Source organism: Botryllus schlosseri, chromosome 9 (genome assembly GCF_051294905.1).
Source record: "Botryllus schlosseri isolate E-star chromosome 9, Bs_hap1, whole genome shotgun sequence".
NCBI classification, from domain to species: domain Eukaryota; kingdom Metazoa; phylum Chordata; class Ascidiacea; order Stolidobranchia; family Styelidae; genus Botryllus; species Botryllus schlosseri.
Genome location: NC_137244.1, coordinates 6,078,753 through 6,093,624, shown reverse-complemented (window position 1 = coordinate 6,093,624; position 14,872 = coordinate 6,078,753). Strand labels below are relative to the sequence as shown.

The following is a 14,872-nucleotide window of genomic DNA, read 5'->3' as shown; positions in this document are numbered from 1 at the left end:
GTTTCCAACTAGAATGCACGAAACTTAGTTTTATTATTGATATTTGACAGCAACATGGTTAAAAATATAATATGGTGCATAATGCAAAATAGGTCATTTTTTAATTAATTTTAATTATATTAATTCAGTGATTATCTGATTTTGCCATTATTCTACTCCTTATATGATAATGTGTTTCAGTAGATAATTATTGCCATGTCCAGAGAGTACTTTTATTTATTGCATGTGCATTATGCTTGCAAGGGTGCTTCTGGGTTTACCGACTATCAGTAATTCGAGTCAACATCCAAATAATATTTCAATTCGTCTTCACACCCTCTCACATTTCTCTGCAATATCATGTACAACTAAAGTACCCAATTCTGAGTAGAATAGAATTTAATTAATATAACTTTTTGATCGGTTCTTGAGCAATTGCAGTATGAAGAATGAGGATTTCGTGCTTACTCAACCATGAAATTTGCGTATAATTATAACTGCTGAAATCATTACTTATACAGGCTGCAGGTAGTAATGCTGGTAAGCAATGATTGGTGGTACATGTTCTTCACTCACTAGGAATTCCCCTCCGCATTACAGAATCAAGGTTCAAATCTTGATTTGAAAATTGACATACCAGTATGTTAAAATCAGTGATGCGTGACGATATTTCTGAACTCTCTGGCACGACTCTATCTAACTCAAAATTCATAAGTAAGGTGTCATGTGAAAGCTGTTACCAATTAGAATCCATCAGAATTGGTTATGAATTGAATATAAGACAGGAACACGGTTAAAAATATACTTTGACACTTTATGCAGAACAGGTCATGCACTATTTAGAGCGCATCTTTTCAATTAAGTTTTAGACAAGTGGCAGTCAAATATCACATGCAATACCAATTCAGCAACGTTCTACTCTTTCCAAGCTCCCATTTGACACCTTCCTCGAAAAAATCGGTTTAAATAGAATTACGCTAGGCAGAGTTGCATATTTGTTACGCATGACTGATTTTGAAAACATGATGACTTTGAATTGACATTTGACCCCTAACCCCCGTTAGTAAAGTTGTAAATTTAGGTCTATCACAATAAGCATATACCAAATTATCTTACTACAGAAATTTAAGTCTGCCCTGCAGCAATTTGATCACTATAATGTTAATTATAATTAGACACAGGTTCCAAGCGGTATAGCGTCACGGCCGAGTGAGCACAAAATGTCATTTTTCAAATTGCAATAACTCTGTAACGAATTGTCCGATTTTCTTGAAACAAAGTTTGTTATGCACCAAATTTAATGCCTGATCGATGTGAAAATTTTCAATTTGATCTGAAATGGTGTGGAGATGGGCGTTTGCATGTTGAGAAGGAATTACTCTCTTGTGACATTGGCGTCATTGACAAAATAGACACGTCGACATTGGTGACATGTAGAAATTAAAGGCACCCTTGGATAGGTCACAAACAGATCACATAATAGCTTCTTTGAGGTACAGAACTTCAATATACAATTGCATAGTATATTCATATTGAAATGAACCCGAATTCTCTACTAGTTGCTGACGATTACCCCTGACGAGTGTCAGCCGAAAATATTCGGGTTCATTTCAATATGAATATAGGGTAAGTCCATATCAGATCAACCAAAAAAATGAACTTGGTCACCACCATAGTTTCAGATTTTGCTGAAATTTAGCTCAAAGCATCATAAAGTATATCTGCCTAAATCACAGTTGATTTGAAATGAAGTACTTGAGTAATTTTACAGTTATCGCATGATGAAAAACATGCTTTTCATGCCCATTCAACCATTCATTTTGGGATGTCAACCAAAAATCAGTAATTTTTGTCCTGTATGATAGAATAGATTAATTTATACAACATAACAAATAGAACAAGTCTCTAATTGTCAAAATAGCTTATTTACAGAAAATTTCAAATCAGCCTAAAAAATTACTTGATTTTCGCGGTTGGATGAGCATAAAAAGCTTGATTTTATCATGCAATAACTTGAAAACTACTTATGTAATTCATTTAAAATAAATTGATATTTACTTAGATGTACTTCATGGTGTTTTGAGCGAAATTTCAGAGAAATCTGAAACTTGAGAGATACCGAATCCCTCTTTTGATTAATCTCAAATTGAATTACCCCATGGATTCAGAAGTATTTATGTAAAGTTAATTTAGAGGTACTATCAGTCAAATATTAGTTAGCAAAACATGTCAGCCATGTTCCTCTCCAAACAAGTTTTCATATTATGACATGTTACTTTCCAATTTTCGTGTAGACAGAATTACACTAGATATAATTGAAGTTCATGTTACGCATGAACGATTTTGAAAAATGTCGGTTTATGAGGTGGGTTTTAACCCTTGACCCCATTTGATTAAGTGACAATTTTCCCTTCAATAGCAAGAGCTTCTTCTATTCTATCATTAGACACCATAATCCACTCTCAAGTACTTGACTATGCTGGTTTATAAACGTTACTGTAACAGGTAATGTAAAACTGATTGAACTTCATGGTTGGGTGAGCACAGAATGGCCATTTTTAAAAATGCGATGACTTTGTGATCGGTTGACCAATTTTGACAAAATTAAGTTTGCTGCAGTCAGAACTGGATACCAGATTTACCCCTCCATTTTCATTGCAATCTGAGGACCCAGTGGTGACAAGAGTGGTTGATTTGACATGGACTTACCCTATACTATTCAATTGTAGACCACACAATGTAATGAAATTTTGAATGTTGTAGTAGTCCAATGGTGTTTTTTCGCGAACGTATCTTACGGAGAAAGTGACGTGGAATATCCAAGAGCAACGTGGCAATTCTTGCGTAATGTTACTCCACATTATATACCAATAGGACTTTTGACATATGAGTTGGATAACTAGAGAATTTAAGGTTTTCCAAATCACTATCAGATTAGAATTATCATTTATATCTACAGTTGAGAGTTGACTCATATTAGAATCATTCATCATAGCATATCAGTTTTTCTCCGAGCGAGATAGCGTAATGGTTGTGCGTCCGGCTTTTCGAGCGGTAGGTCGTGGGTTCGACCCCCGGTCGGGTCATACCAAAGACTCAAAAATTGGTATCCGCAGCTATATCCTGCTGGGCGCTCAGCAATCACGGATAGCATGGAGGAGAGAAAAAAAACGGGGGCGCAGACTAGATGACCTCATGGGGCCGTATCGCAACTCCGTCGTCAAAGCATTTCGATATGCAGGCGAAAAAGAATATCATATCTCTCTCTCTCTCTTCTCCCAAATTGCACTAGAATTAAAATTGCAGAATGCGCAAAAACTTCAAAATTAAATCAAGTTCAGTTTGCATTATAAGCGAAAGGATGGTGGTGAATGTTTGTACAGTAGGGCTCTTCAAAAATGAGTTTTTCTCTCAAATCACACTGGCTACTTGATAAAATTGTTAGGTTACCTAATTTAAGCCTGCACTTTATATACTTTCCGAGCATTTCTCATTTGGGCGAACTGGCAACACTAAACGGCGGACCGAACGAAACCGCGGCCCAAACGAACCACGGAAACACACTTCGAAACGAGAGAGAGAGAGAGTATTAATTTTCATCCAGTAACATTTTACGTTTCCAAATTTTTAACGTTTATATAGCTCAGTGCGTTTTACATAGTCGTTTTATCTTATCACATATTTATTTCCACCCAGTGTACATCCTTATTATAGAGTAATATTAAGGTTTAACCATACGTCCTCTTTCAAGAGGATTTGTCCTCTTTTTTTTTAAAGTGCCCTTGGAGGACGCCCAAATGTCCTCTTTTTTGAGAATTGCGGGTAAAATTTGACTGAAATACAGTAAAACAGTACTCAAGTAACGCTCCGGCGGCAATTTCGCGAGTTGAACCGGAAAATTGCCTTTTATAGTCAGCCAACCACAAAGTCGGGGAAAAATGTCTATATTTCCCGAAAATTTGGAAAAAGTGTCTTCTTTTCATCTCATAGGCCCATGTGGGTGTCTGAAATGGAATATAGCGAGAATACTCACAATTGGGGCTTGGCAAAATCGAGTACCTGAGTGATTCGATTCTGAATCATATTATGTAATGCTTCGAGTCGAGTCAAGTAATCGAGTATCCCTCGTGATGACGTCATAACAGAATGTAAACGTCAAAGTTCAAACATGTGCCGTTTATGCGACGAAGCTCAGTGCGTTTATGCCACCACCCACAAATAATATAATTCCTGCTATCCATCTCATAAATCACAGTTTGTTATTTTTTCGACCATAACGATTTCATTCCACTTGGTAACAATAATGTTGTGGGAAAATCATGACTTAGGAAATGTGCTATCTGTCCAGTAACCTTAGTAGCTTTATACTATCTGTTTCGTATGCTACGATACCGCCAATCAAGGTTTCAAGGCTTCCACAGTTAAAATTAGTATCGAAACCAGGGATATGTTGGGATCAAGTCACTATACCTTCGAGTCACGACTCACGAGTCATTTCGAGTCCTTGCACATTTTGACTCGAGTCAAGTCAAGTTAATCGATTTTCGAATGTGACTCGAGTCAAGTCAAGTCACTTGATTTTTGAGGTGACTCGAGTCAAGTCAAGTCACGAGACAAGTCACGTTTCAAGTCAAGTTGGTGCCTTTTCGAAGTGTGGCATGCTTACGTCATTGCATTTTGCTAGCTGTCTGAAATACAGATTGAGTGATCATTGATTTTGAACCGATTAGCGAATATAGAGTTAAATATACATGCAAGAAAACGCTATATCTCTGACGTACGTAGACGAACTGCTAAACTACGTAAGTATATATAATTGCATAGCCTCAGTTAAGAGTTACTGTTTCAATGATGTTTCTCTGGAGTGCTCGGGACTTAGCGTCTGTATACAATACGCTTACCATATTTTCAGCGCCAAAAAGAGAACATTTTTTGCTGGCGAGAACAACGAAGCAGAAATGTTACGATTGAGTTTGATGATGTTTTATATGTTATTGGTAGTTGCAGGCAAAAGTTCCAAGAACCATGTGGTCTGTGTGGCCTTAGTAGGCCATGCAAGAACAGACCCAAAAACAACAAATATTTTTTTTTTCAGATTTAGCCCATGAATACCTTGCGGTTCCTTTCGACTTTTGCCAATAAGAAATGATCATTTTTAACGAGTTCTTGGTACAATCGTCAAGATGCTCGAAACTGATCCAACTAATAGGTCTTGCAGTCAGTTAGTCTTGGAATTTGTTAGGCTAGAATTGTCTAGTTATGTTTAGAGGCTACAAACTTGTGTTGTGTTTTCGTTAGGCTAACTTTACTTGTACATTAGAAAAGGTGCAGAAAACTTCATTTGGGCATTACGCTTTTGTATAATCAAATTTTAGGCTTATATTCCTATTTTCAAATCGTTTGAATATTCCGTGTCATTATGTTAAGTCACTGCAAGGGTCGTTGAATCATTTGCCAAGACTCTTAAATCTGCCTATTCAAGTGTCTGCTATTAGGGACGGTGGAGATACCTGGTTTGTATGACCCTTTCCGTATTCTTATAGGACTCGACATCCTAAATTGATGCTGTAGTTTCATGGTTGTGTGATTGACTTTTCCACTTAATTTAAATAATTAGGTTTCCTTTTCAAATTAAAAGATAGTGCAGGCGATCCCTGTTATCTTCCAACCATGAAATGTATATCTTGTATATTATAGTGCCGTACTCTGGCAACCGAGAGACATCTTGTCCTAGAGTAATTTGCCTCTAGTATAAAACCTTGATTCGAGAGAATCAGCCAGACTCATTTGCTAAACCTACTGGTATAAACATCTGAAATATCTTCGTATGTCTTGTGTAATATCTGCGTCTTAAGAAGATCCCACCAGGATACAGGATTCCAGGTCAAGTAGTCAGCCAGCTAGACCTATAATACTTTGGCTAGCTATACTTCTACTACTAGGAACATAATTAACCTTGAATTGTTGCAGTCTGTTTAAGTTCGCACTTGCGCCAGATCCTCGCGTGTCAAAAGGCCCAAATGTTGCAGAGAACGTGGCACAATGTTGGCAATAACAGTGGGACCGAGTGGTTCAGAATGCTTCGAAAGTAGAATATTTTTGAGGACTCGGAAACTTGTCTCCTAGCCACGAGACATTCCATATTTCTCATACATAGAGTCCGAGCCATGTCAAGTAATTTTAGGACAGCAACTCTAGTCATGACCTATACTGCAGCCTACAGACTCAGTTAGATTTGCTTCTAGATGAACTAACCATCCCATTCACTTAAAGCCGGTATAAGTAACTCTCACGAACAAAGCTGAAGAGACGACAAGCTTCACATAAAAATCAACACAAAGCAACACTACAAATGTATATAATTTATTTATTTCGCATGATAACTTTTACGAGGACAGCGCAAAATACAAGATTTGCAGAAATAGAGACTTCGAAGTCAACAGTTGGATGGGTGCGTACGAAATGACGCAACCCTGGCAGTTCGAGGACATGATTGCATGAGAGCAAGTTGGAAACTACTGCATACCGAAACGCTGCTGATTCATATTCATTACGTGCGGATTCATCTGGTGACGCATCTAAAATGTTCCACAGTTTTAAAATCACATACTATTCACAAACGAGGATGCTGTAAAGCGGTATACCTGTTGATTTTGCATGAAACCGATGCCCTGTTGTTGGTTCATCGCGGGAACGATCATGCCAGGACGTTGCTGGGGCTGGTTCATCGACTGATTCACATTGTTTCCTGTATCAACAATACATAAATGGTTCGGGCGCTTCATTTTCATTGCAGTTTGCAAACATTTGAAACACCGCTTCACTTCGTGAGAGAAAAATTTATATCCACATTACGTATGGTTGAGATAACAGGAAGGAAGATAGAGGAAGCCCTCAAACGTGCAAATACATGACATTATAAGAAAGAAGTCAAGTGTTTTCCTCAAAGTTTGCTAAATTTTGAAACGTCAAGTTCAAATTAGGATGAGTGGTTTGGAATAAGATTTTTTTTGTTAAAATGAAGCACAAAAAATATTCACGGCATTTTAATACGTGAAACGTGATTACATATAACCACATATTTAATTTATCCAAGTTTCCATGGAAGGTTGCAAAAAGGAGACAACTATATCGCCAGGCCTTGGCGGACCTAGACAATGAGCGTGAAAGTAAGTTGCTATACTCCAGGATTGAGAGCCCCAGCTGAAAAAACGAATTAATGCAGGAGCTTCAAGTTTCTCAAACCAGATCTGCTGATCGAATGTGTGGCTTGTCTGACGCAAACTCTATAAACTCACCCGACAGAAGACTTTGTATGGAACTCTCGTTGTGCGTCGCCTGAAAAAAAATAGGGATAATCTAAATGGTCCATTCTGAAGGCAGTATTTTGATGTTACAAAGATATAATTGCGGCATATTCATATACTTTCTATACATTTTACCAAACCCAACGTGGCAGCAAATGAAGAGATATCATAATCAAGTCACTTGCATGTCGGTACTCATCTTTTAGTCAAACGTTCAGGGAAACGTACAAGCGAAGTTACATTTCTATGGAGAGCACAGATCATAGCTAATTTTTAGATTACAACTTTTCATTACTAATAGCTATTTTTCTGTTTTGTGATCGTAAGCTGAAGTAAAACAGCTCGCTGAGTATGTAGCACAAGAAAGCAATATTTACGAGATTACTTAATTGCTGTCGACGTCTGAATATTATTAACCATGGAGCTGGGCATGTCCGCTAGTCATTGCTTGGCCAGCAGAAGCAACGATTTTGAAGTGGAAAAAGTGGGTATGCTAGGCAGCTAGGGCTAGTTCTGCCTAAAAAATTGAAAAACTTGAAACAAAAGTAGAAGCGACAAAAAAATAAGCGATTTTGACTAAAAAAATTTTCAGTAGTGAAAGCAGCACGGTTTTTTGGTAACTTGACTTGAATCGAGTCATTTTTCGAACGCGTAAAACGACTCGACTCGATTTGTGTATTGACTCGACCTGTACTCAAGTCATCGCGCATGAATCGAGACTAGGACGGCCAAGGCAGACGTTTCATTGCAACTTCGAAGAGTAGTTAAGTCACCACATTATTGGTCTTTTCTCTGTCAGACCTGATACTTAGAAAATAGGGCCAGAAACTGGTAAAACTGAGGTAAATGTACGATATTCAATATCACTCGAGAAGTGTATTGGACTGGGTTGAACTCGAAACTGAACAGTGAACACTATGACTCGGACCTCTACTTGACTCGTTGGTGGATTGAAAATGACTCGACTTGACTCGAGTCAAAACTATAAAAGTGTTGATTTGTGACTTGGTTACAACCCTGCTCGATACCGAGAGCCTCCGGTTATTGCTCACCCTGTTCAACGGCATCTGCCTTGGGGCTTGCTGGTGTGTGAATCTCATGCCGGCGTGGGGTTGCGTGGATTGGTTCATCACAGGCCGCATAATGCGCTGCGTGGCCATGTTCGCGCTGGAAAACTGACGCTGTTGGCCACCTATGTTCTGCGGCAGCTGCGGTCTGATCGCGGACTGCTGCTGCTGCTGCTGCATCGTCGTCGTGTTGGGCATGTTGTTTTTGTGAACCATTTGCTGCTGCTGCTGGGTGGCGTATTCCATCTGTTGCCTTGGTTGATTCGTCATCATGCCTGCACGGATTGGCAAAATCGAGTGATGCAAACTCGCAACAAAACTAATTCCAATTTTACTTTTCAAAATACAAAATGTAAGTAAGTTTAAAAACGTCAAAACGCACAACTATATGTTACAGAACTACTGTACGTACCATTTTGCATTTGCACGCTAGTCATTCTCGTCGGATTTGTCTGAAAATGAAAGGGAATTCGGAACGCATTTCAAAATGTACCTGTACGTTAGCATTGCCTTGATGCAGTGTATAGTGTCAGTACACTTTACACTACAGCTGTTCAAAAATAACCTTTTTTCCTGAATACTGCTGGCTACGTGATTAAATCGTTAGGTTGCCTTAAAAAACGACACATGCCAAATTTGAATTCATTCCAACCAATATTCGCGGGTTTCGTATAGATTGAAAATTTTGAATTCGCCTACAAATGCAAAAAAAATTTTTTTTTTCAAATTTTCCTTCCAACCCCATGAAGTTGTTGCACTGTCTTCAAAAACAATGCAAAACAAATTTGACTCAATTCCAAGCCGTAGAAGTGGAGTTATTTCATTTTTTCTTCGATAATCCGGGATTATCCTTGATCGGTGGATCATCCCAGAATTATCATAGAAATACTTGAATAACTCCGCTTCTACAGCTTGCAATCGAGTCAAATTTGTTCTGCATCGTTTTTGAAGACAGCGCGACAATTTCATGGGGTTGGAAGAAAAATTTGAAAAAGGTTATTTTTGAACAGCCCTACTTTACACCCATGTCATCTAGTGAAGTGATTGGGATTGATATCATGTTGTCTCATGTGTTTGTTTGACACAATAAGTACGTGATTGGCTGAATTGGTTTAATACAGTAGCAGGGTTCAGAAGTTTCAGCCGGTTCCGTTATAAAAGGTAATTGACAGTAAATAATAGTGATAACTGGTCTGTTGATAAGACAGGGGACACCAACACGCATGCGGCCCGCAAGGTCATATTTTGCGGCCCGCAACTTGATTAGAGATTTTGGAAGAGTGCAAAGAAAAGCATTTTCAAATGCTGAAATTGGTATCAGTTTCAACATGTTGTTATTGTTGTTTCAAAATAAACTATTATCCTGTGCCCAACATCACTATTGGCCATGGCAACAGCATTCCATCAAGGGAGAAGCAGCAGATATGAATGGGCATTGGGCATGTGCATATTGCCTTGACGTGCAATGGCCCAAACACTGCCAAGACTGATAGACTCTTAGAAAACGGCTTAGGGCTTCGCCACAAAATCAAGCTTTACGAGATGGTCTTTCAGCTAGTTACGTCTCTCGCTAGCCCCGATACCTTAGTCGCTGAAAAGTGTTCCCAGGTATCTTTCACAGCTCAGTGGTCAGAATAAACTGAATTTGATGATCATGATTTTTGTTGCATTTGTATTCCGTTGATAAAATATTACTTCTTTTGTGGTAACTATGTCCATCGCCTATGTTAGACAGCACAGCGTTGTATTGACGTGAATTTTAAAACGTGGTTGCTAAGCTGTATGGCCTAATATATATCGATATTGAATTCATGCGGGCCGCTACGAAATTGTGTTATCATCAAACCAAAATCAGCACAATGTAAGCCTACTATAGTACATTTAGTTTGAGCTATATGTCTACCTCGATTATTCAAATTTTCATGCCGGTGACGTCATATTTTGTGATAAGAAAATGTTGATATACCGTACAATGTTCTTTCCAATTCTCTACTAGTTGCTGACGATCAATGACGAATGTCAGCCGAAAATATTCAGGTTCATTTCAATATGAATACACTATTCAATTGTATACTGAAGAACTGTACCTACAAGAAGCTCTTCATTATCAAAGAGTGGGAAAAACATAAATTCACGCATATTCAAGGTTGAAATGCCTCCCATTAGAACAGCAAAATCGTCTCACCCTAATTGGGTTGATCACATTAGGCTGCACTCTTCTGTCTGGCGTGTAGACAGCCTCGTGCCCGGCGGGCTGTTGGGGTTGCTGAGCGGAAACTGAAGCTGCAAAAAGATTGCGTTAGTCTCACCAGGCAATTGCAAGTTCGCGCAGGAAGCGAAACAAATTTGACGAGATTCCAACCCACGGATGCGTAATCATTTGAGTTTTATATAAATATTTCTGGGATTACCCACCGTCCAGGTTATTTTTGTGAATCAATATCGTTCTTTTAGACCAGCGGTTCTCAACCTTTTTGACACATGCGATGATCAAAAAAATTGTGCCCTCCTGCACTTATCGTCATGTCAAAAAGAGCACATCATCTAATAGTATACATATGGTGTATCTTACGCCAAGTTTGAATCCGCGTTCCAGTTGTTGTGTCTTTTACATTTCTGACAAATATCCCCCAAACGTGTTTGAAGATAGCAAAAAACATTGAACAGGACATCAATTTATTCCAAGGCATGTTGCACTGAGACTAATCCTAATGCTGGTAGTGACTGCACAGAGTACGGCGTCGTTCTGCCCCGCCATGCTAAATTTGATCAGTTTTGGAATTGAATTGTTGATTTAGGGCAGCCAAATTGAGGGCGAAACCGGACATCCTATATTGCATCCAAGTCTGTCTTAGGCAGCTACTCAGCGCACCGAGCTTTAGGCTACTGCCAAAGCTATGAAGTAACGAATGACTTACACGTGGGAATTGCTCTAAATATTCAAAGAAAATCAAAAATTTGCGCAACTGAAGTTGACATCAGCCTATACTCCGTTCAGCGCAACTGCTGGAGTTTGTATTTGGCAAGCTTTCTTTAATACGAAATATGTTTCATCTTCAACAATCATTATCTCAGAATTTATACTGACTTTGTCAATTTCTCGCGCCCCCCCCTCCCGGTTGAGAACCACTGTTTTAGACAATGTGACAATCGCGTCGGAAAACGATTAGCGACACTCACTCGTGTTGCGCATCTTTATCGACTGCTTGATCGCGCCGATAAGCTGCTGCGATTCTCGCGACACCAGGCCCACCATCTGACCGCCGTTCTCTGCGAGGAAAAAGGGCAACGCGACAGTGTTAAAACGCAGATAGACGAAAAACCGCAACAGGACCGACTCGTACTGTGAATGACCAGGATGACCCGCGATTCCGGAGGCTGCATCCCGTTCTGAACGGGAATGTTGATCACGCCCATCTGAAGGGAAAGAGTGATACGACCGTTGACATACCAAGTTCAATTCAATTCGCTACTAGCCATTAATGAGTGTCAGCAGAAAATATTCGGGTCCATTTCGATACGAATATGCTATTCAGTTATATATTGAAGTTCTGTAACTCGTAGAGTCATTTCATGGAAAGAATGGCTAGAAGTAGTTGTGGTTTTAAACAGAGGTGGTCAGTAACGAAATACTTCTACTTTTCGGAAGTAGTCAAGTAGTTTTCCTCTACTTCTGGTACTTACTCAAGTAGACCTGATTTTGTCTACTTCTACTTCATATTTTTTGTGATCTACTTACTTACTTTTTGATATTTTCAGTTTGTCAAGTAGAAGTAGTTTAATCCCCCATCATACTTTGAGTTCTAATTACTTTCAGTTATTTTGACTGCAGAACATACGTGCTGAAACATAAAAACAAGCGTGATATTTTCCGAAAATGAAGCTACACTAAATATAACTTTTACGATCCACAATATTTGTTATTAATGTATACTAATCAAGCAAAATGTTGAAACCGCATCCAACACAACTTCTCCGTATTGCTCTTCGCCTAAACTTGGGGCCTTATCATATGGGGTAGGGCGCCATGCCATGATATTCTCGAAAAAGGGATCTTCTAGTAATCGATGGGTTAGTATCACATTTTCATATCAATATTATAATTTGCATCCCATGATGCGAAAGAACGCTTATTCCGTCGAAAATTGATACCTCCTGGTATGCATCAATGGGAATCAAGCTCTCTGCACCTTTTGACAGTCCATGCGAACGAATTAACACTGTTTTCAAAACTACTTACTTACTTGAGTAGATTTAAAGTCACTCAATCCTACTTCTACTTCAAGTAGTTTTAGGTTGCTCATGGAAGAAGTACTTCTACTCGTACTTGAGTAGATTCTTTTGTCGCTACTTCTACTTGAGTAGCTTTCTTGATTACTTTGACCACCTCTGGTTTTAGATCACTTGGACATAACAATCTCCGAAGTTGATCATATTCATAGGGGCTCAAGTAGGGTTGTTCAAAAACAACATTTTGGATTCCGGGGATTTACTGATTGCATTGTCTGGTTGCTTGAAAAACGCCGCACACCAAATTTGGCTCGATTCCAACAGGTAGATGTGAACGACAGGAGTTGAATTTATGTTAAAACAAGTTGAATAATAATTTTGAAATTTTACTGTTAACCCCATGAAATAGTTGAGTTGTCCACAAAAACGATGCAAAACAAATTTGACACAATTCCAACCCGTAGACACAATTCCAACCCGTAAAAGCGAAGTTATTCAAATTTTTCACTATTAATTCTGGGATCACCGATAGTCAACTGCAATACCTTCGATTTTACCGGTTGGTAGTGGGCGAAAATTGTTAACCGTTGTTCTTCCAGACAATTTTTGGACTAAATGTTTGGACTATAATCTTAAAACTCTTGCGTCTGCACTCCTACCATGAATCTGACCAGACCTAATGCACATGTTATGGCAGATGCTACACATCCACTTATAGCCGACTAACGAGAGGACCAAATCGAAAGTGCATCTACAAATCAGCGTCTCCCGACTGGCAGATCTTGCCCCGGTCAGTTTATCAGTTCGGACCAAACCTACTTCTCTGCCTGACACGTAAATCGAGCATAAGACACACACACCCATCTCTGTGTCATGAGCTTGCAAAGTTGAAGGCTTTGATCGTGCGGCGATAACTTGATGTTAACGATCGGCATTTGCCTCAGAAAACTCTTGACCCGTCCGTCGGACTGAAACAAAAATTACACCGTGGATTGACGTACAATCAATGCACACGGGTATCACTTTTTCAAATGCGTAAAATGACTCGACTCGAGCCAAGTCGTGTGACGAGGACGGCGAAGACAGACATTTCATTGTAGCTTCGAAGAATAGTAAAGTCACCACATTATCGGTATTTCGTCCGTCAGTCCTGATACTTGGAAAATAGGGCGAGAAACTGTGGAGATCGAGGAAAATTACTACATCATAAATGCAAGTTATTCATATCACCTTAGTAGAGTTGAAATAATTGGAAGAAGCGGATTGAACTGAAAACTGAACATAAAAACACTATGACGCAGACCCGACCCACTACTAAAGTGATTCCAAAGCGTATGCCGCGGACATTTTCGTAGTTTTGAAAACGAACTTGATAAATATCTTGAGAAAGGCCCGATAACTAGCATATGCGGCATACGGACGCTATAACTCCTTCAATAGCTGATAAATAAGCACAAGCGAGCGTGAAATCAGTTATTGCATCCTATTAAATCGAGCAATCTTTCCGCAGAAGAGCAGATCATTGTTTTACAAAACTGTCCATTTCAAATTCAAAGCTTTTTAAAAAATAAAAATTGGAGCATATTCAGCTGTCTGCTGGCAAATCCTACTCCATAGTCAATGCAAAAAACAAAAAACGATATTGTGTTTAAATTTGAGTCTTCATGGCTAGCTGGACAGGACATGGCTTTTCCTTTTAGAATGAAATTAAAAGCCGTAAACGAGAGACACTGCTTGGAACTAATGACAAAATGCGGGTAAGTTTGAGAACAATTCAACCTCCTTTCTATTGCATATGTTCGTGTGATAAAATAACATTGATCTTTTTTAAAGCATCTTTTCTTGGCGCCAGTGTGCTGCGAGAGTTTTATAAATTTTCTAGTGTGCCGCAAGCCGAAAGGGTTTGGGAACTACCGCGCCACCAGCTGACTCAGACTTTATTCGTTGGTGAATTGAAAACGACTCGACTTGACTCATGTCAAAACTATAAAAGTGGGATTGACTTGTGACTCGGAACCCTGCGGCTTGGTTACAACCCTGCTTTACTGACACGTGAAACCGCCGATATATTCTCCGTTGAGGGTAATAGGTACATATTTGAACTTGCTATGTCTTTTATACCCTTACGGCGTCATCATGACACGGAATGATTTCGAAAAAATCAAGCTTTTTCAGCGAATCTATTTACACACGCAGACCCCGTACCGAGAATCTCCATCGAGTTACGTAAATATGACCAGGTGTTGATCCGGATGAATACTGTTTGCATTGAGATACCAAACAAGTCTG

The 14,872-nt window shown here is 39.1% G+C and overlaps 1 protein-coding gene across 7 annotated transcripts in view; it reads right to left on the bottom strand.

Moving 5' to 3' along the window:
• Positions 1 to 14,872, bottom strand: part of LOC145446931 (armadillo repeat-containing protein 8-like) — a 393,366-nt gene that overhangs the window by 114,254 nt on the left and 264,240 nt on the right. For 4 of the 7 annotated variants that reach the window (XM_080325309.1, XM_080325311.1, XM_080325313.1 and 1 more), the window contains 9 exons: positions 13,444 to 13,551; positions 11,692 to 11,770; positions 11,534 to 11,623; positions 10,539 to 10,636; positions 8,766 to 8,805; positions 8,339 to 8,628; positions 7,278 to 7,317; positions 6,624 to 6,727; positions 6,335 to 6,557 (listed from right to left, as the gene is read on the bottom strand). The exons of 2 other annotated variants lie outside the window; for them this stretch is intronic. In XM_080325309.1, coding sequence (XP_080181435.1) covers positions 6,495 to 6,557; positions 6,624 to 6,727; positions 7,278 to 7,317; positions 8,339 to 8,628; positions 8,766 to 8,805; positions 10,539 to 10,636; positions 11,534 to 11,623; positions 11,692 to 11,770; positions 13,444 to 13,551 — 912 coding nt within the window. In that variant the 3' untranslated portion in view covers positions 6,335 to 6,494. Of the gene's footprint in view, positions 1 to 6,334; positions 6,558 to 6,623; positions 6,728 to 7,277; positions 7,318 to 8,338; positions 8,629 to 8,765; positions 8,806 to 10,538; positions 10,637 to 11,533; positions 11,624 to 11,691; positions 11,771 to 13,443; positions 13,552 to 14,872 lie in introns of those variants that run through there. One more of the 7 variants, XM_080325310.1, reaches the window with a different exon arrangement.